At 37.8% G+C, this 20,968-nt stretch overlaps 2 protein-coding genes across 3 annotated transcripts in view; one reads left to right on the top strand and one right to left on the bottom strand.

Moving 5' to 3' along the window:
- LOC126246235 (mitogen-activated protein kinase kinase kinase 4) overlaps window positions 1-20,968 on the top strand; it is a 217,245-nt gene that overhangs the window by 184,420 nt on the left and 11,857 nt on the right. The window lies entirely within an intron of this gene.
- On the bottom strand, window positions 1,937-20,804 carry LOC126246261 (angiopoietin-related protein 2-like). Its single transcript, XM_049948381.1, has 9 exons — window positions 20,566-20,804; window positions 19,976-20,127; window positions 18,174-18,367; window positions 13,981-14,134; window positions 9,909-10,188; window positions 9,690-9,821; window positions 9,476-9,608; window positions 9,276-9,402; window positions 1,937-2,406 (listed from the first exon to the last, which is right to left on the bottom strand). The coding sequence occupies exons 1-9, from the start codon at window positions 20,800-20,802 to the stop codon at window positions 2,091-2,093; spliced, it is 1,725 nt and encodes a 574-aa protein (XP_049804338.1). The 5' UTR covers window positions 20,803-20,804; the 3' UTR covers window positions 1,937-2,090.

The following is a 20,968-nucleotide window of genomic DNA, read 5'->3' as shown; positions in this document are numbered from 1 at the left end:
TTCCTAGAAAGAGTGAAGTTGTGATTTTTTTTTTATCGACAATGCACGGCACAAATGAAATGAATCAAGAGACTAAGAAATCTAGAGTGAATTTGGACTATAATACTACCAAAGGAGGAGTTGACACTGTAGATCAGATGTGCTCATCCTACAGTACTTCCAGAATAACACGACGATGGCTATTTGAACTTTTCTACAGACATCTAGAAATTGCTGGGATAAATGCAAACATTATTTTCAAATTCAACAATCCTAGTAATAAAGAAAGAAGACAAATTTTTTTGAAACATCTTGCTCTGGACCTAATGGAAGAACATTTGAATCAACAAGCGTTACTTGAGACACTTCCTAAGGATATTCACACCTTCTTGACCGAGTATAGGCACAAAGAAGAGAAGACCAAGGAGCCAACAAAACCTGGAATTTGTTACATATGTGGCAGACATAGAAACAACAGAACCAAAACAGTATGTATGAAATGCAAGAAACATAGTGTCACAGATACAAAATGTGTGAAATGTGAAAGTGAGCTGCAGATGGAAGTTGACTAATTTATTCACAAGCATTAACACAAGTGGGAGTTTATGAATGCTCCATTATTTCATAACATGTTCCCTTGTTACTTTCTTTTCACATGAATCAGTGCAATTAAGTGATATAATTAAAAGAACATGAAGGCAGTAAAGAATATCAGCTTGTTATAAATTGCAATGACAATAATATACAATTGTGAAGGCAACAAATAAATAAAAGATTATTTTTATAGAGCCATGTAATGTTATGTTATGTTGTGTTTTCTCCAATAAAATGTAACTGGCGATTATATAAAGATTATTTTTCCTTAGGTTAAAAATGTAACACTAATTGTGGTGTAAAAGCTACAATGCGCCAACTCATGGAAGTATGAAAGGCATGCCCACCGAAGGGTTAAAGAATGTATAACAATAGTTACTTAAACAATATTGTGATAAGGAAGGCTGTTACTCACCATATAGCAGAGATGCTGAGTTGCAGATAGGCACAACAAAAAAATTTTCACACTTAAAGCTTTCGGCCAGTGGCCTTTGTCAACAGTAGACACACATACACAAACACATACACACACTCACACAAACACAACTCTCGCACACGACTGCAGTCCTAGGCAACTGAAACCACACTGTGAGCAGCAGCACCAGTGCATGATGGGAGTGGCGACTGGATGGGGGAAAGGTCTAGGCTGGGGTGGGGAGGGGAGGGGAGGGTTAGTATGCTGGGGATGGCGGATGGCAGACAATGAAGTGCTGCGGGTTGGGCGGTAGGCAGGGGAGAGGTGGGGAGGGGGGGGGGGGTAGCAGAAAAGGAGAGATATAGAGAGAAATAGAAAAAAATAAATAATAAATAATCCCCCCTCTGTCCATCTCTCCCCTGCCCGTCGCCCAACTTGCAGCACTTCACTGTCCGCCAGTCCCACCATACTATCCCTCTCCTTCCCCGCCCCAGCCTCCTCCTTTCCCCCACCCAGTCGCCACTCCCATCATGCACTGGTGCTGCTGCTCGCAGTGTGGTTTCAGTTGCCTGGGAGTGCAGTCATGTGTGTGAGTTGCGTTTGCTTCTGTGTGCCTGCGCCTGCTCGTGTGCGCGCATACATTTGCCTATTGTTGACAAAGGCCTTGGGCTGAAAGCTTTAAGTGTGAAAATCTTTTTGTTGTGCCTATCTGTGACTCAGCATCTCCGCTATATGGTGAGTAGCAACTTTCCTTCTCATAATATTGTTACATTCCGTCTTGGATTTTCCATTGTTTAATAGTTATGTAAAGAATGAAAAAAATATTTCCTTGAAATTTAAGTAATCATAAAACATGTACTACAAGTAAAAAAGAATGAGGTGCAGTACTTCTGCCTAGTGAAAACTATAAAACAGCTAAAGAACTAGTAAAGTCAAAGAATCACGAAGTTAGCAATTGGTTTCTGTTTTGGTAGGCTTTTGCGTGTTTATGGTTTCTTTATTTCAGTTTTGCAAGCTACAATACATTTCATTATCCCATTAACGATCCAGTTATTGAACTGGAATGTTACACTTGGTCAGAGTAGACTGAGTTTTATTTTATTCATTTTGATTCTTGGTCAGATATTTTGCTAGTTGAATGATGACTGTTTTCATCCAGAGATTCAGTTTCATTAGCTGCATTAGATTCTGTTATCTTCAGCTTTTCTCCTTGTGATCCATGCTTTCTATTTTTAGGTTTTTTGTGCTGTGATTGTGTTCCATTATTTTTCACATAAATGTATGCTTTTGGATTTGGTCTAATTGAGATTCGTGTCTTCATCAGTGAGTAGCTTGGGCCATGCCAGTCATACCAGTACATTCCTTGGTATTCATGAGTGCTTTGCACTTCACCACCAAGATAACGCCCATTCAGATTGCTAATGAAAGAAAAGCATTATTATTACTATTATACTATTATTATTATTATTATTGTTGTTGTTGTTGTTGTTATCATTAGTATAAAATATCAATAAAATATAATAAATTGTATGTATATGTATTCTAAATATAGTTAAGATGGGAGTTGTTAGTTACCAGCAACTGGACTAAAATTGACATTAAAGAAAGGGAGGGTGCAGATGAATCTCTGACTTTGAAATTTTTAAAAATCGTTTTCCAGCATATAACAAAAGGGAAACAGTAAAAAAATTCTAAGTTTTACAAACACTGAAGGGAAGATAAGTCAGTTTAACTTAAAATGTTCACATTTTAATTTGAGTGTTATTGATATTGAATGAAATAAGAAGTTTACTTTCCAGTCACTGTTTGTTTATATCCACAACACATTTCAAGGATTTAAACGTCCACCATCAGGTGGATTTGTATGTGTTAATATGACATCTATGTTGTGTTCTGTTTTTGGTATAACCTCTGACACTGGCACTGTCTAGTGGAGAAACAAAACACTATTTCAGGACACGGTTTTGGGGAGGTTTTTGACTAAAACGTAAATGTAAGTGGAATGCTTCAAGTGGTCACAAGCTCCTTTCTCTGTTCTACTACATCACATATAAACTGTTAAGTTATGTAAACAAAGATGGTGTCTGGAAACTACTAGGTCGAAAGAACATACATCAAAAACAGAAGCAATCTTTCAAAGTACAAATAACTTATAGTAAACAACTTTATTATTTTACAGTAAGATGCAAAGCATTGTGGAGATCTGTGGACGAGTTATTGATTACATAGCTTGGAGTAAATATTTCAAGTAGTAGGAGTCCTTTCCTGTCCAGTTTATATAGCTTAGCTTTTGTTCTCGTGTATGTAATCGGGTGACATGTTATGAAACTTAAGTGGATCAATTATGTTCCCAACTGTGGTAAAATTATACATAAATAACAATTTTGGCTGGGACTCAGAGATAGAAGATAAAAGGATTGCAAGAAAGAGAGCTAAGTTTCGTATGTGCTAGAGTTGTGAGATTGTTAAACTGGCATCTGTTATTTGTTATAATTAAGTAAATGCTGAAGTTATACATTGGTACTGTGTTAAAGATATGCATTAAGATATACTTACACTCTTAACAATACAAAGAGATAGATGTAGTATCAGGATGGCATAGGGCACAAACAGATTGTTTTATTGAGGCAAGATCTATGAGTTTTGTGATTTAGGCAAGTTATTATTCATTTGGAAAATATCCACAGAAACATGCAAATAACTAAATTAATTCATGGAAATTATAAAATGGGGGGGGGGGGGGGAGGAGGAGGAGGAGGAGGAGGAGAGAGAGAGAGAGTTTTCAAATACAAATGTTGAAAGGAAGGAAAGATTGAAGGAGAGTAAAGTTTTTCAGATCTGGAGGTTATTTAGATTATATCTGTTACATGTTATAATTCAGCAAAGGTTGGAGTAGCACATTGCTTATGCTTTAAAATATGGAGATAGATATAATACTTATACCTTTAATTGACAAAAAAATGTAATTATATCTAAAAACACAGATGATGTGACTTACCGAACGAAAGTGCTGGCAGGTCGTGTGTATGTTTGTGTTTTTTTGTGTGTCTATCGACCTGCCAGCACTTTTGTTCGGTAAGTCACATCATCTGTGTTTTTAGATATATTTTTCCCACGTGGAATGTTTCCCTCTAAAAAATGTAATTACATAGATTAAAAAATCTACTCAACAAGTGGCGGCAGAACACACACATAAAAGGTTCTAATTAGGCAAGTTTTCGGTGGCAGTGGCTCCTTCTTCAGGCAGAAGGGTTGAAGGGGAAGGAAGAGAGGTGAAGGAAAAGGAATGGAGAGGTCTAGGAAACGTGGAAGGTTTCAGGAAGGTCATCCAGAATGGCAGGTCAGGGGAGACTTACCAGAGACGATGAGACAGACAGACTTTTCTTCATCGCCTCTGGTAAGTCTCTCCTGACCTGCAGTTCTGGGTGACTTTCCCAAAATATACCCCTTTTTGTAGACCTCTCCATTCCTTTTCCTTCACCAGTCTTCTTTCCCCTTCGACCCTTCTGTCTGAAGGAGGAGCCACTGGTTCTGAAAGCTTGCCTAATCATAACCTCCTTTTATGTGTGTATTCTGCCGCCACTTGGTAAGTAGATTTTTTTATCTATCTAATTACATTATTTTGTCAAAAATTGATTGTTTTCATTTTTTGTGCCATTAATTGATATATACATAGTTTTGAGCTGATAGGGTGTAAAAGTTATTGGTGTGTTGGTATATTTGTAAATGACGTCAATCCATTGTTAATTTGGGGAATGTCAGGGTAGTGTATCTAATTATTTATGGTAAATATGAAGAGTAGAGTGCAGGTTTTGTGAGTGCGGAGGGGGGGATTAAGACACAGATGATGATATTGTAAATGTTGTCATTTTTATCCTTTAAGATGGACCTGTGCTGTTTTCTTTGGTGTTTATATATTTTGAGGGTTTAAAGGATGGAATGGATGCAGCAAATCCTTAGTTTTCCACAAAGTTCAGAATACTATTCTAATTCTAAGTTTACATTGTATGTGCCCAGTCTCACTTGAGATCGCTCTGCAGAATGGCAGAAATGCTTTGGGTTTATCTTCTGCCTTTGGTGGGATGGTCTTAGATTGATGTTTACCAGCTACTGTGTTCCGTAATATGCTCAGAAACTGGCACTTGTCTGTCACAGTTCATTCTCATGATATTTGTTGTATGAATCTAACATTCGGGGCAATATCTGCATGAAAAAATAGAGGACATGTTTGTGCCCTCACAGTTAACACTTCCCATTATACGTATGATTTATCAGTGCTGCAACTATACTTTATTGTGATACTGACAGGATGCATAGGTCATACACTCCTGGAAATGGAAAAAAGAACACATTGACACCGGTGTGTCAGACCCACCATACTTGCTCCGGACACTGCGAGAGGGCTGTACAAGCAATGATCACACGCACGGCACAGCGGACACACCAGGAACCGCGGTGTTGGCCGTCGAATGGCGCTAGCTGCGCAGCATTTGTGCACCGCCGCCGTCAGTGTCAGCCAGTTTGCCGTGGCATACGGAGCTCCATCGCAGTCTTTAACACTGGTAGCATGCCGCGACAGCATGGACGTGAACCGTATGTGCAGTTGACGGACTTTGAGCGAGGGCGTATAGTGGGCATGCAGGAGGCCGGGTGGACGTACCGCCGAATTGCTCAACACGTGGGGCGTGAGGTCTCCACAGTACATCGATGTTGTCGCCAGTGGTCGGCGGAAGGTGCACGTGCCCGTCGACCTGGGACCGGACCGCAGCGACGCACGGATGCACGCCAAGACCGTAGGATCCTACGCAGTGCCGTAGGGGACCGCACCGCCACTTCCCAGCAAATTAGGGACACTGTTGCTCCTGGGGTATCGGCGAGGACCATTCGCAACCGTCTCCATGAAGCTGGGCTATGGTCCCGCACACCGTTAGGCCGTCTTCCGCTCACGCCCCAACATCGTGCAGCCCACCTCCAGTGGTGTCGCGACAGGCGTGAATGGAGGGACGAATGGAGACGTGTCGTCTTCAGCGATGAGAGTCGCTTCTGCCTTGGTGCTGATGGTCGTATGCGTGTTTGGCGCCGTGCAGGTGAGCGCCACAATCAGGACTGCATACGACCGAGGCACACAGGGCCAACACCCGGCATCATGGTGTGGGGAGCGATCTCCTACACTGGCCGTACACCACTGGTGATCGTCGAGGGGACACTGAATAGTGCACGGTACATCCAAACCGTCATCGAACCCATCGTTCTACCATTCCTAGACCGGCAAGGGAACTTGCTGTTCCAACAGGACAATGCACGTCCGCATGTATCCCGTGCCACCCAACGTGCTCTAGAAGGTGTAAGTCACCTACCCTGGCCAGCAAGATCTCCGGATCTGTCCCCCATTGAGCATGTTTGGGACTGGATGAAGCGTCGTCTCACGCGGTCTGCACGTCCAGCACGAACGCTGGTCCAACTGAGGCGCCAGGTGGAAATGGCATGGCAAGCCGTTCCACAGGACTACATCCAGCATCTCAACGATCGTCTCCATGGGAGAATAGCAGCCTGCATTGCTGCGAAAGGTGGATATACACTGTACTAGTGCCGACATTGTGCATGCTCTGTTGCCTGTGTCTATGTGCCTGTGGTTCTGTCAGTGTGATCATGTGATGTATCTGACCCCAGGAATGTGTCAATAAAGTTTCCCCTTCCTGGGACAATGAATTCACGGTGTTCTTATTTCAATTTCCAGGAGTGTATTTTACATCAGTGCTGTCTACAAGAACAAGAACTATGATGGGTGGTATGGTAAGGCTGCCTTTGGAACTTGTGACTTCAAGTGTTCAGTGACCAGTGAAAATGATTGATGGGTTATGTATCACTCATATCTATGGACATGTCAAAATCATAATCTTCACATAGCTGCTAATTAATAAGTTATATTTTAGTGTGGTATCATGTGAGAACACTTTCATTTTTCTGCTTGAAAGAAATTTCAGTGCTGCATTTTTCAACTTCAGTCATACACTGCCATCTGTGAAATTGCAACCCTCATAAATAAATGATTGAAATTTTAGTTTTTGTGTGACCTGTGAAAAAATAATAAAACACACAAAGCAGTAAACTCTGCGCAGAGTGGTTGAAGATTCCCATTACAAGCGTCTAGGACTTGTAAAGTGGAGTGAGAATAGGAACCCTTTTCTGGAAGCATCATCTAACAATGATACAGAGCATCAAAGTTATAGGCGCTGATGTCTGTAAATGTGCGCAATTTGAGGTAAGGGTTCCTGGACCGAAAACGAATGAGTTGAAAGTTATAAGCCAAAGCCATTCTGATACCTGTGACAGTGAAATACATTTACTGGTACTGGTGTTGCTAGGATTGTAGGGTCAGCAACTTTCATGGGTGGTAGTATGGACCAAAACAATGAAAAGATGTCTGGTAAACATGGGCTCTGAACCACATACCTTAAGAGCTATGAGTACTTGTTAAATAGCAAGGTGTGTATCACAGTAGCGAAGATGAACAACTGCCCATAGCTCTTATTGTATTCATCTCTGAGCCCATGTTTACTGGCCATTTTTTCTTTATTTTGGTCCATACTATGACCTTTGAAAGTTGCCTACTTTACAGTCTTAGCATCAACAATATCAGTAGATATATTTAACTGTCAGAGGTATCAGAATCGTTTTCACGTATAACTTTCATTTGTTCCTGGTACAGGGACCCTTATCTCAAATAGCTACGTTCATCCTTCATCCTTCACCCTCATCCTAGAAAGTTTGTAACATCGTCATGGAATCGCCCTGCACATACATACACTTACAGGTGGTAGAATCTATAACCTTGATGCTCTGTAGTGTTATTGGATAATGTTTCCAGACAAGGGTTCCTATTCAAAATATTATGTGCTCACTCTCCTCTACAAGCCCTAGAAGTTTGCAACAGAAATTTCAGAACACTCTGTATGACGCCAGGCAGGCTATTCTCACAGAAGTTCAAATTGAAGTGAAGCTATCCAGGAAAGATTATTTATTTGCAACTGGCAGTTTCCTGTATTGATGAATTTATTGTGACTGGGAACATCTTTGATTTAATATCACAGATATATAATAAGCAAACACATTTCACAGAAAAGCGCACACCGGAGAATTGGGTGGAGGGGAGGGTGGGGGGGGGACAAATTATGGGACATTTGTTGCAGTGCTTTGCCTTTGTATGAACAGTTTACGTGGAACTCTTTATCATCTTTCACTTTCATATTGATGATATAGCTGAGCAACATCTGTTATTCCCTTGTAATGGTAAATATAAATGTAAAGTTCCTCAGAAGCAAAATTAATAGCAGTTGCTGGTTGGTTGACTTATTGTGATAGAAAATGAGAAAGAGCCAGTGAGATAATTCAGTGTCACAGTAATGAGGGTGGAATCTGACATAAATGCAGAAGGTACATATTCTATGAAACAATTAAAAAATATAAATTGAGACTCGGTCTTGCAGTGAGGTTTGGGAATGGAACTGCTAAGCAACAGAAGGATTTTATAATTGTGATGGAAAGTCAGAAATAAAAATTGTCAGTAAAAGTTTACTGTGAACTATTAACAGAAATAAATGAGTACCATGCATGCACGTTTTTCAGATAGTTTCAGAAAGATTGGGATACAGCAAATTTTTCTTTGTGCAGAGTACTTATGAAGGATAAGACTAACCATACAGAGTGGACAGATGAATAGTGAGAATGAAATTTTCATTCTGCAGCGTAGTGTATGCTGATACAAAACTTCCCGGCAGATAAAAAGTTTGTTCCAGCCTGTGACTTGAAACCAGGACCTTTGCCTTTTGCAGGTGAGCGCTTCACCAACTGAGCTACCTGAGCATGATGGGTCGTGAGTCGTCCTCAGATAACTCATTTAGTAGAGCTGTTGACTGCAAAGGACAAAGGCCTGGATTCAAGTCCAGGTCTAGCACACAGCTTTAATATACCAGGAAGTTTCAGTTGAATAGTCACCTGTAATTTAAATGAAGAATTATTTATAATGGTGTGTCTTGCTATAATATGAATGTTGATTCTCTCAAAATTAGAAATTTAAGATAGTGATTCCACAATGACTCTGTGCTGAAGTATTATTTGACGACAAAGGGTGATTTCTGGTCACACATATACCTTATCTTATGGATATATTCCAATTTCTAACAACTGAGAACAAGCCAATTCAAGAACTGTAAAAGCTGGGCAGATACTGTATGTAGAAAAACAGCAATAATAGTAGTAGGAATAATGTAGCTACTGTTATTTCCACCTTGTATCGCATCCATTATACCACCAAGCTCCAGTGTGAGACTCAGCACAATTTCCATCAGACCAGTTGTCGTGATCCATGTCATAAGTAGAGAACTTCATTCCAGCGTGATAAATTAGTGAATCACCTGGAAAAGTTCATATCCATAAGTTCTGTCATATATTGGATTATAGGTACAATATCTTACTTAGTCTTGATACCTGCATCTCCATCATAGTCTCCAAGTATAGAGATTGGATAGCCTTCAAGTTCTGTTCCAACAGAAAATGCAGAGTAGAGGGCGTACGTCTTAGTGAGTGTGAAATCGTGCATTTCAATTAATAGTTCATGTATCTGGAAAATGCAAACAAATTAATACTGGCCATAAAAACATGATTGATCACGTCATTATGTACTTCTAAATTTTTAATTTACCACATCATTGGATAATATATGTATTTTTTCCAGTCCCAGCCAGAATTCTCCAGCTAAGTTCCCAAATCCATATTTATAGTCATGCCAGTTCCGAAAGAACTCTACAGAACCTTCATACCGATTTTGGATAACCTGAATGGAATCAGTGTGTTAGTTTTTAATTCATAAACATTGCATAGCAGTAGTTCATTAAAAACATTTGCTGGTAATGCTACATACTGTCCAACCTCCATTGTGGGTTTCTTGATCACAGTAGACAAAGAATCCTTTTGTGGATAATTTTGGCTTTATTTTATACACCCCAGAAATATTGTTACCATATTGCTGCAATGCTTTGCAATCTTCAGGGAGTTGTTCATCTTCTTCAGCTTGCAGTTTCATGTGTGGAGTAAATTGTTCTCTCATCAAAGGAGAGAGAAAAGAATCCTGTCTTATTTCCATGGTAGCAGAATGAATATCTTGCTTTGTAGCCAATTTGGTGCTTATTGAAGATAATGATCTGAAATTATAATCTTACTGTTAGATACAATCTATTGTTTTTTTGCTATTGTATAGGGAAAGCAAGTAGTTGAGGATGATAAAGGGTGTTTAGTTTTCAAAGCTGTTAGACAAGTGATTTTTTAGCTAAGTGCACATTTACTAGCAGCAGACGAAGAAGAAGAAGAAGAAGAAGAAGAAGAAAATAATGAAATGAAGCTAAGATGCTTATAGGAAGAGATTTGAAAAGTTCATTCAACAACATCAAAATTTTAAAAAAATCTAGGTATATGTGTTGATAGAGATGCTCACTGTACAAATGACCATCTAAAGAAAGACAGTGTACAAAGCTGCATTCTAGGTTATTGGTTGGAGAAATAGAACACCTGAAAGAGGGATTAAAGTTGTAAAATGAGGAAACTGCAACTGCCTTAAGAGTCGTGCCACAGTACAGTAAGAAGCAGTTGAGATGAAAATTAAACCTTATACAGTGGAAACAGGAATGAGGTAGAAACTACAATGGAAAATTTGGAATAGTGACATTAACAAAGAGGATAACAATTAGCCTAAGCAGAGAGAAACAGTGCGAATTAGTGTAATGGTGTACTAATGCAACAGTGAGTCAGAAAATCAAGAGCCTGCACTTAAAGAATTAGCATAATAAAATACTTCACCAATTGCTGTTGTTGACTGGTGGGTTCCTCTCAATGTAGGATTTTAGAGTCCTGTGGCCCCTCCACCCCTTGTGATCCTTCCTCAACAAATCTGTCTTTTCTCGCTGAAGAAGCACTCTGTATTTCTGGAAAGTATGATTATTATTTTCTGCTTCAATTGTTTTTTTTTTTTGGAGGTACAGTAATTGTGCATCCGGAAGGTAAGCACTGCCTGAACATCATGTCTCTTCGTAATTATAAAATACTGGTCTGTTTCTGGGATATACTTCCAGATTGAAATATCTGTTTCCATTACTTCTTCTAGCAGCTACTTAAAGTGTACAGTTTTTAAGATTTACAATATTTGATATAGAACAGCCAAGTGTAACTAGCTATTGGCAAATAAGTATTAGCTGATCTTCCATCCCCTATGTTGCTAGTGCTCGTTTGTTACTTTCATTTCGTTGCAAAGAAAGGGGGGGACTGCTTATCATCTTTTAGGATGAGTGGTTCCCGGGAGTGAATCCCTCTGTATTGTGTTGTACTTTAGTTTCCCAGGTATCACCTCCTGAAGCCATTCACCAAAGTGGGCCATTGTTTGCAAGTAATTGATTGGGGGGGGGGGGGGGGGGAATTGCATGGTATGTTACAGCATTATACACTGAGGTGACAAGTTGTGGGATACCTCCTTATATTGTGTCGAACCTCCTTTTACCCAGCATAATGCAGCAATTCAACATGGGTACGGACACAATAAGTCATTGGAAGCCCCCAGCAGAAATAATGAGCCATGCTACCTCAGTAGCTGTCCATAATTGCAAAAGTGTTGCCAGATCATGGTTTTGTGCAAGAACTAAACAACCAATATGTCCCATAAGTGTTCGTGGGATTCATGTCAGGGATCTGGGTGGCCAGACAATTTGCTTAAATTATACAGAATGTTCTTCAAACCAATCACGAACAATTGTGGCCCAGTGACATGATGTATTGTCATCCATAAAAATTCCATCGTTGTTTGGGAACATGAAGTTCATGAATGGCTGCAAATGTCTCAAACTAGCTGAATATAACCGTTTCCAGTCAGTGATTGGCTCAGATGGAGCCACTACCAGTTTGCACAGTGTGTTGTTGACAACTTGGATCCATGACTTCATGGGGCCTGTGTCACATTCAAACCCTGCCATCGTCTCTTACCAACTGAAATTGGGACTCATCTGACCAGGCCATGGTTTTCCAGTCATCTAGGGTCCAATCAGTATAGTCACAAGCCCAGGAGAGGTGCTGCAGGCAATGTTGTGCTTTTAGCAAAGGCACTCGCATTAGTTGTCTGCTGCTATAGCCCATTAATGCTAAATTTTGCTACACTCTCGTAATGGATAAGTTCATCATATGACCTGCATTGATTTCTGTGTTTTTTTCACACAGTGTTGCTTGTTTGTTAGTTAGCGCTGACAACTCTATGCAAACGTCGCTGCTCTCAGTTGCTAAGTGAAGGGTACCGGACGCTGCATTGTTCGTGGTGAGAAGTAATGCCCAAAATCTGGTATTTTCGGCACAACCTTGACATTGTGCATCTCAATATGTTGAATTCTGTAATGATTTCCAAAATGGAATGTCCCATGCATCTAGTTCCAACTACTATTCCATGTTCAAGGTCTGTTAATTCCTGTTGTGCAGCCATAATCATGTCGGAAACATTTTCATGTGAATCACTAAGTACAACTGACAGGTCCTCCAGTACACTGCCTTTTTATATCTCGTATACGTGATACTACCACCATCTGTATATGTGCTTATCATTATCCCATGACTTTTGTCACCTCAGTGTAATTAAGAGGTTTGTTCTGAGTAACAACTTAGTGCAGTGGTTAAGATATGTTACTGACATACTGAAAGCGATGGGTTGAGTCCTGTGACATGCATTTTAAATTCTTAATCATAAATGTTTATTGAAATGGCTTTCATCATTATATTTTGTTCATGTAATTTGTTCAAATGTTGTTTTGTTATTTTTATTTTTTTTTTTATTTTTAATCCTTTGCTGCATCATTTTAATCCCCATTTTAATTTTATTTGCTTCATTTTTTCTACCAATAACCCATTTTTGTTTATAATCTTTGCCCATGTTAATTACCTTTTTGTATCAACTTTTCTTTAATTTCTTTAGTTTTTGTCATTTTATATTTTTGTCCATGTTACTTTCGTCACTATTTCTATTCCTCATTTTATTTATGCAATCCTTTCTTTCATTTAAATCTTCATCTGCATTATTTTGTCCATAGTGTAAATAGAATTTATGTTTTAAATGTTTACATAATGATTGTTATCACTCAGAAAGAAAAGTAAATTGCACAACAAAAAATTAATTTTCTTTACTATTGTGCAACAAATATAAATACTGATATATTATTTCACCTTTTGTTGTTTGGTGGGTGGATCGACATTTTCAAACTATTAAACATTACAGTAGGTAAATAAAAATAATTAAAATTACATGCACAATTGTTCCAAATGAAAAAGAATGATAGAAAGAAAAAAGGAGAGCAAGTAAAAAAGTCAGTATAATGATTGAAATGATAGAGTAACTGATTAGAAATATAAAATTACATTTGAACTACTTAATTGAATTAAAATTAATTATTGTTGTTCAGTAAAGATTTAACATAAAAATTTAAAAGCATCAAACAGGATTAGAACCCACCACATTCAGCATATCAGTCATAAGACTTAACCATTATCTGTGCTGCCACGTGGAATAAACTTGTTAACTACCGTGTACTAGTGCAACACTCAAAAGTCATTTTCATCAAAGGGCTCACATTGGTGAATAGCTTTAGGGTGTGAAACCTAGGAAAATAACTAAACACCGTGGTATAGGTGGCTTCAAAAGTCGATCCCACGCCTGGTGACCACACTTTGTTAGATGTTCAATGAAATGTGTCAGGCAATTTTTATTGAGAATGGGTCTGCAATGAAGAAACGTTTAGGAAGAGGATTAATACATGGAATAAAATGAGTAGAAGGCAGCCGTTTTTGTATGGTTTCATGAATATTTTCGGTAAAAGTTTCCAAATTGGTTACAACAGTGTATCATTTTGAAGATCTGCCATAAACTGATGGTTATAGCACACTATAGTAATTATTACAAAGAAAATACTTACTTTGTTGCATTTATTAATGTTGTGAAGTTTCTCTGTGTGTTAACAGCAACATTCTGTAAGTTTTTCACTATTCCCAGGATACTGAGAATGGAAGTTCGAACAATGCTTAGCTGATTGTCTGATCGTGTTTCTGCTGCATTTATTGCTCTGCTTCCTGTTGTTGACATAACATATGAATTTTTAGTATGGATGTTCAGATTTTCCCAGAAAGAAATTGAGGAAGTAATACTAAAAATTATGTATGATGAAAAGCAAATAAAAAAAAAGAAAGAAAAGAAGGGGGAAAAAACAAAACACAGATTACCATCAAACAGTAAGCACTCAGTCATGTAGTCTGTGCCATTAATTTATATGATGAATGCTGTTGAGAAAGAGAGAAATTCAGTGTACGTATAATATGAAAATATGCATATTTCTTGTTCTCAATTTGTTATTATCCTCATGAGTCTTTTGTATACCCTTTGTTTTTCTTGATCTCGTCATAATCAGTGTTTGGCTCTGAAATACTCTGTTTAAGTGTTCAGTGGCCACTAATATGAAAATATGCATATTTCTTGTTCTCAATTTGTTATTATCCTCATGAATCTTTTGTATACCCTTTGTTTTTCTTGATCTCGTCATAATCAGTGTTTGGCTCTGAAATATTCTGTTTAAGTGTTCAGTGGCCACAGTCTACATTTTTAGTATTTCCTAGCATTGGAAGAAGCATGTATCGATAATATCGCTAGACAATTAATTGAACAGAAAGAATTTGTACGGGAAGCTTCCGAACCCTTCAGAATTAACATAGGTGTTTGACACCGGACTCTCACCAGTTCTCTTCAGTCTGGTCTTAGACAAGGTCATGAGAGAGTGGGATAAAGAACTACAAGAGCGAGGACGAGGAAGAAGAATGAGATTTTCAATCTGCAGTGGAGTGTGTGCTGATATGAAACTTCCTGGCAGATGAAAACTGTGTGCCGGACCAAGACTCGAACTTGGGACCTTGCCTTTCGCGGGCAAGTGCTCTACCAACTGAGCTACCCAAGCTTGGGTAGCTCAGTGGGTAGAGCACTTGCCCGCGAAAGGCAAGGTCCCGAGTTCGAGTCTCGGTCCGGCACACAGTTTTCATCTGCCAGGAAGTTTCAAGGAAGAAGAAGATTTGAGGTGAAATGTCTCGCTTTTGCTAACGATATTGCAGTAATTTCTAAGGACGAAACAGGTGCAAAGATAATGATAAAAACAATTCACCCATTGAACATAAAAACAACAGATATAAGTATAAATATAGACAAATACAACACAGAGACATTAAAAGAGTGATTAAGTTTAAGTATTTGGGAGAATGGACACAATCGAATGAGTTAGATAACACCACAAGTAAAGAAAGATTGAAGAAAATGGAAGTAGCATACAAACTTGCCTGAAACCAATTTAATAAAAGGTCAGTATCATTCCAGGCAAAAAATTAAACACTACACAACTATACTGAAACCAGAAGCACTTTGCGGATCTTAATGCCTAACAATGAATAGCAGGGGTGATCAGAATAAAAGGGATGAATAAGAAGAACTGGAAAAGAAAGAAAGGAAAGGACTCAGATAAATTTTAGGACCACAAAAGAACAAAGATAACAACTGGATGAAGAAGAGAAATGAAGATCAATACAGAAGCATAGAAACAATCACAAGAGATTGATTAATGGCCATATTTACAGAATGAATGACAATAAGCTAACAAAAAAATTAACTTAATTTCCAAATTAAAAAATATCACAGGATGGCTGGAAGATACAAAAGGGACTTGAGAAAACTTAATGTCACAGAAGGCACTATACAGGACAAGGGAACTGATCAGTACTGTGAAATTTCCCATCCAACAACAAAAATCACAATCTAGCAAGATGACGGCAAATAAACAGAGGCAGGCCATCAGCCAACGCATGTGGTAGTTCTGGAAAGATAAGAAGGAAAATATAATATATACCTTTGCCTTATGTTCTAAGGTCATGAGAGAGTGGGAAAAGAACTACAAGAGCGAGGACGAGGAAGAAGAATGAGATTTTCACTCTGCAGTGGAGTGTGCGCTGATATGAAACTTCCTGGCAGATGAAAACTGTGTGCCGGACCAAGACTCGAACTCGGGTACAGACCCTCTATATACTCCTTCCACCTTTCTGCTTTCCCTTCTTTGCTTAGAACTTGATTTCCATCTGAGCTCTTGATATTCATACAAGTGGTTCTCTTTTTTCCAAAGGTCTCTTTAATTTTCCTGTAGGCGGTATCTATCTTACCCCTAGTGATATATGCCTCTACATCCTTACATTTGTCCTCTAGCCATCCCTCCTAGTCCATAATGATGTATGATGTTCAATTATACGATAGTGCAATATACACAGTGTCAAGAAAAGTAAAATTGGGGTGAAATTCATTTCATCTGTGTGATTTTAACCATGCTGAGTATTTTATTGTAACTTGTTTTAAATTGGCTATCTCATCCTTTCATCAAATCTGGCATGCTCTGATTGTTGCTCATTCTGGTCATTAAAAAAACCTGTATCAATAACATTCACTGCTAAGGAATGAATTACAATGCACTTACTTAGATTTTTATACTAAGTCTTGGAGTTTTTATACATTTATTAGACCTGCTGCAATGACTATAGTTGAAGACAGTGAGATATTTGAGAAAATTATCAGGTTTTGTAATTCATTGAAATTAACCTGTGTATTAAATAAAGTACAATTTATTACATCCTAAAAAAATAACTGAATTTATGTGCTTGACTCAATATTGTTAAAAGATAAGTGTTCTGATCAAAAGGGTCATGATATCAAAGAAAACCAGTAAATTGTTAAAGCTGTGAAGCAATCTAAACAGCACAAGATAAAATTTGTAAAAGATAGTGGTGTGGTAAAACAAGAAAAGAAAAAACAACCAGGTTATGAGTGCTCTGTTTCCCAGAAGGCTTGCTCTAATTTGAACTGAATTTTGGTAGATACTCTATTCAGTAAAACCTGTGACCTGAGGTGTACAGGAGAGGTTGCACTACTACTTACGTTTTTAATACATTGTTTTGTGACATTTTAATTGAGCACCACAACACTGTAGCTGTATTTACAGGTGGGTCTAAACAGGGGGATTCAGTTTGGTTGCTCTGTTGTTTTTTTCCCCATCGTATCCTCAAGATCAGACTGCCTCAAGATTTTACTGTCTTCGAAGTGGAATTATAGGTGATCTTTAGGGCATGGAGCAGGTGAGGCATTTCAAGAGCGGTAAATTTCGTGTTTGTTCAGATTCCCTGAGTGCCCCTCACTCTATACAACTTGTGTACCTAGCAGATAAAGTAGCCCAGAATATCCATGGACACCCTACTCTGATTAAAAAGGCAGGGGAAGGAGGTGTCTTTCTGCTGGGTGGCAATGCTCATGGATAATGTGGGGGAACAAAAGGGCAGATGCTAGCAGCCAAGGAGATGTGTTGTGATCCTCAGTTAATAGAACATATCAACATCTTTGTTTCACATAGTTGTGCAAGGTCACCATAAACTGAGAAATTATTATTCTTTGTTAAATACATTATACAGAGTTGTTGACACTCCTTGTCTACTGATACGAAGAAATAATTTGAAACTAAGTATCATCGAGTGTGAAAAACATTGTTAGGTGGCAAAAATTGGGTCTATTACTGTGAAGTTTTGATGGTACTTCCCAAAGAAGTGGTATTTTAAGATGAGTGTACCATTCATTTTGATGACTCCAGATCATGGTCTGTCAACATGAGATTAATCTGAGAAGTTAAAATTCAAGTTCCTATAGATGAGAATTTTAACTTGTGCTTCCAGTAAAAGCAAGTAATTTACTTTTCATGTACAGAAAAATTTTATTGAAAGAAATATGAGAAAGTACCAAATAGGCTAGTGATCTAATATGTAAATCACATCCAGTACTTTGTGTGGAGCATCTCCATTTGAATTCACATATCCCATTCACTCTGACAATATCATAACATTTTCATTAGATTTGTAAATAAAACATTGGTATTTCTGGTTTACTTTGCATGTTCCTTCATGTGGTTGAAGCACTATACTCTATAGTAAGCAACCAAATCAAAGAATATTTTATTTTATTCATGGTTTACCAATTGCTGCATGCTATGTGGCTTACCAATGCCCAGAATATATATTTGACACACATGTTCATGCTGGTTCTTACTTGTTTCTGAGAACATCCCTCGCAGATGTTCTTGTCCTTGGTTCAGGGCACTTGTATCCATTTTTATAGATTCAAGAACTGAATCAATTTTACTGCTCTGCCAATCAAGTTGTTGTACTCTTCGACTTACTTCCCGGAGTTCTGACTTCACACTTTCACTCTTTTCCTGCATCTGCACCTCTAGCTTTGTTAGCCTGAAATAAATGGTCTTCTGATGGGTCAATACAGAGAAGGATGTATGCTGGTGGAATAGGCTTTGTATCACATTTTGTGTTAATATATTAATTAGCTATATCAGTGGCAGTTCATTTCATACTGATTGTGTGATAAACATGTGACACTGGAATTTGTGAAGCTGCTCATCAACTTCTACCTTTCATATCAGAGAAAAATCTGTAGTAGTTTTATTGCTGTTTATGTATTAGCCTTCAAATGATAGCATGTTTTATGGCCAGGAAGCTAAGAAGATAGAAAAAGAAATATCTTGAGTGACACAAAAATGTGGAATTGTTATTAATTGGAAGTACTGAAACTTGGAATCATCAGGAAGGGGTAGAAGGGAAATATAAGAATTGTGAGTGAATTCCTGTCAAGATTTGCCTACCTAACTTAATGCTAAATATATTGCTTGGATCATACGTGAAGTTCAGCAGTGGAGCTCTAGTAAGACTTTCTTTGTTTCCCAATATGTTGAAATATATTATTTGTTTTAAACTTTGTCCATTATAGAAAGAAAAGCACTGAGGATGATGAACAGATGCCACAAATTTTGAACTCTTGCACAATATTTCTGAAAAATGCCTTTGCTAGTCAAGACAACTTATTCAGCTTGTGTTGTACTCTGGGTTGTTTGTGCATCTTTTTTTGGAAATTCTGACAAAAACATTGTGAATAATTTTTCCTATCTATACAAGACATGAAGTCAGATTTTGGGAAGAATTATTGTCCTAACCAGATAAAGAGAACATTTGTGATCGAGTTTGGCAATAAAATGGCCAAAGCACTGGACTCATTTTCATATTAAAATGGAATTGAAATTCCCATCTGACCTTCCTGATTGAAGGTTTCTGTTGTTGCTTTATTATCATTAAAAATAAAGCAAGAGAATACTCAACCATTTTTATTAAAATTATCAGACTATTTGGCTTGGAGATATAAGTTTCAGTTAGCTGTAATGTTCATCATATTACACAGGTTCTGTAAAATCAGTAGTTATGTAGTAGATGAAAACGACAGCTGAATATTGTAACAAGAAGAGTGGCATTGTTCACAGTATATCCTTTGCAAGTAATGTACATAATATCCTGATTTATAATGTGTTAGGAAATAGTAATCAAGAAGTAGTTCTTTTGAGTAGATTAGCACTAATTGTAATTGGTTGTTAGTATACTGAAGAGACCTGCAATGCCTGTTAATATACAGTTTCACTCATTTAGTATCTCAGAAGACTTGGGCTTCACGTTCTACTTACAGAACATAGGATGTGACTGAATAAATGAACAACTGACTCTTGTCAGTATATCACTTTGCCCTCTTCCTATTCATTCCCCAAACTGGTAATAAGTTCTACCAGTGGGACATGAAAGTAGTATTGGGTTAACTTCATCCCATATTCACAAAGCAAGTTTCAGATCCAAAATTTGCACTTACAAGATATGAGATGAGCTTTTTAGCTTACAACAATATTAGCTCCTATTTTGAAGTAAATGTCTGTGCTCCAATTATTCATTTTACTTAATGCTATGTCTGAATGTAATTTACTTAACTTTAATTAATAAATAATATTAAATGTAATGAATTACCGGTATTCAATTGTTTCTGTTTTCCTTAGAATCTGTTCCTCCATGGTCAAAACAGCTGTAAGACGATCTTGTAGTCTCTGAAGTAGTAATGTATTTTGCATCGCATTGTTTTCTTTCTCACTATTTTCACTGGCATCATTTTCATTGTACATCTAAAACATTGTTCGGTCTTGAAAAAAAAGGTGGTAATAGCAACAAAACATAATATTTGAAATGTTGGAATGGCAGTAACCAAACTAATCTCTTCTTTTATTTACATTTTCTACAAGGAGAGTCAGTTATTGTTAACCTTAATTTATTACATCAGCAGTGTGAAGCATTTCTTATGCAAATCAAAATACAATTTGAGTGAAAGAATAACTACTGTAGGTTATTTATATGTTTCTGGCATCAGTGAGAAGTGACAGAATTCGTTTCTTGAATCAAACAATGGACTATAAAGACCTGAATGAAAGGTCATAATTTTTGTTGTTGTCTGCTGGTACTAGCCCTCAATCTGATGACCTGCTCTAATGATAGATAATTGACCTCATACTTTAAGCAATAATGTACTTACATGATTTATTTAACGTATTGACATGAAAACCCACCTCAGTCGCATTTGTAAATCTTCCTAAAGTGTCCCGTGCCCTTGGCAGTTTTCGTCTATTGCGCACTTTAACCGTTGTTTCTAAGTTTCCTTCTGTTGTAGTCTCATGATTAGCAGAACATGTATAAGAAATAAAGCAGCTGAACCACAAGAGGGAAAAGATTACATTCATCTCCATCGGCAGATTTGTGCTCTTGTGTTTTGCTGTTATCAAACAACTGAGAAAGTACTGTGACATTGCCTGTTATATAGCGGCATGCATTACTGAAACATATGGCAGACACGTTTTTTGCTGTCCGGTCATTCTTTATTTTTCCATGGGACTTGCCGTGCTCTCATGTTCCCTGTTTTTGTCACACAACATCTGCCTGCTCAAGTTTTTGTATTGTGGTAGTACTCTTGCA

Source organism: Schistocerca nitens, chromosome 1, assembly GCF_023898315.1.
Source record: "Schistocerca nitens isolate TAMUIC-IGC-003100 chromosome 1, iqSchNite1.1, whole genome shotgun sequence".
Classification (NCBI taxonomy): domain Eukaryota; kingdom Metazoa; phylum Arthropoda; class Insecta; order Orthoptera; family Acrididae; genus Schistocerca; species Schistocerca nitens.
Note: the sequence above shows the minus strand (reverse complement) of the source record. Positions and strands in the feature narration are given on the sequence as shown.

What these genes read in the sequence shown, in the direction of transcription:
- LOC126246261 (XM_049948381.1), bottom strand. Translation starts at nt 20,802, where the DNA reads ATGTCACAGTACTTTCTCAGTTGTTTGATAACAGCAAAACACAAGAGC. An exon ending in ACAGAAACAATTGAATACCG is followed by an intron (nt 18,368 to 19,975) that starts GTAATTCATTAC and finishes CATTTATTTCAG; the next exon opens with GCTAACAAAGCTAGAGGTGC. An exon ending in CCCACAATGGAGGTTGGACA is followed by an intron (nt 9,822 to 9,908) that starts GTATGTAGCATT and finishes GATTCCATTCAG; the next exon opens with GTTATCCAAAATCGGTATGA.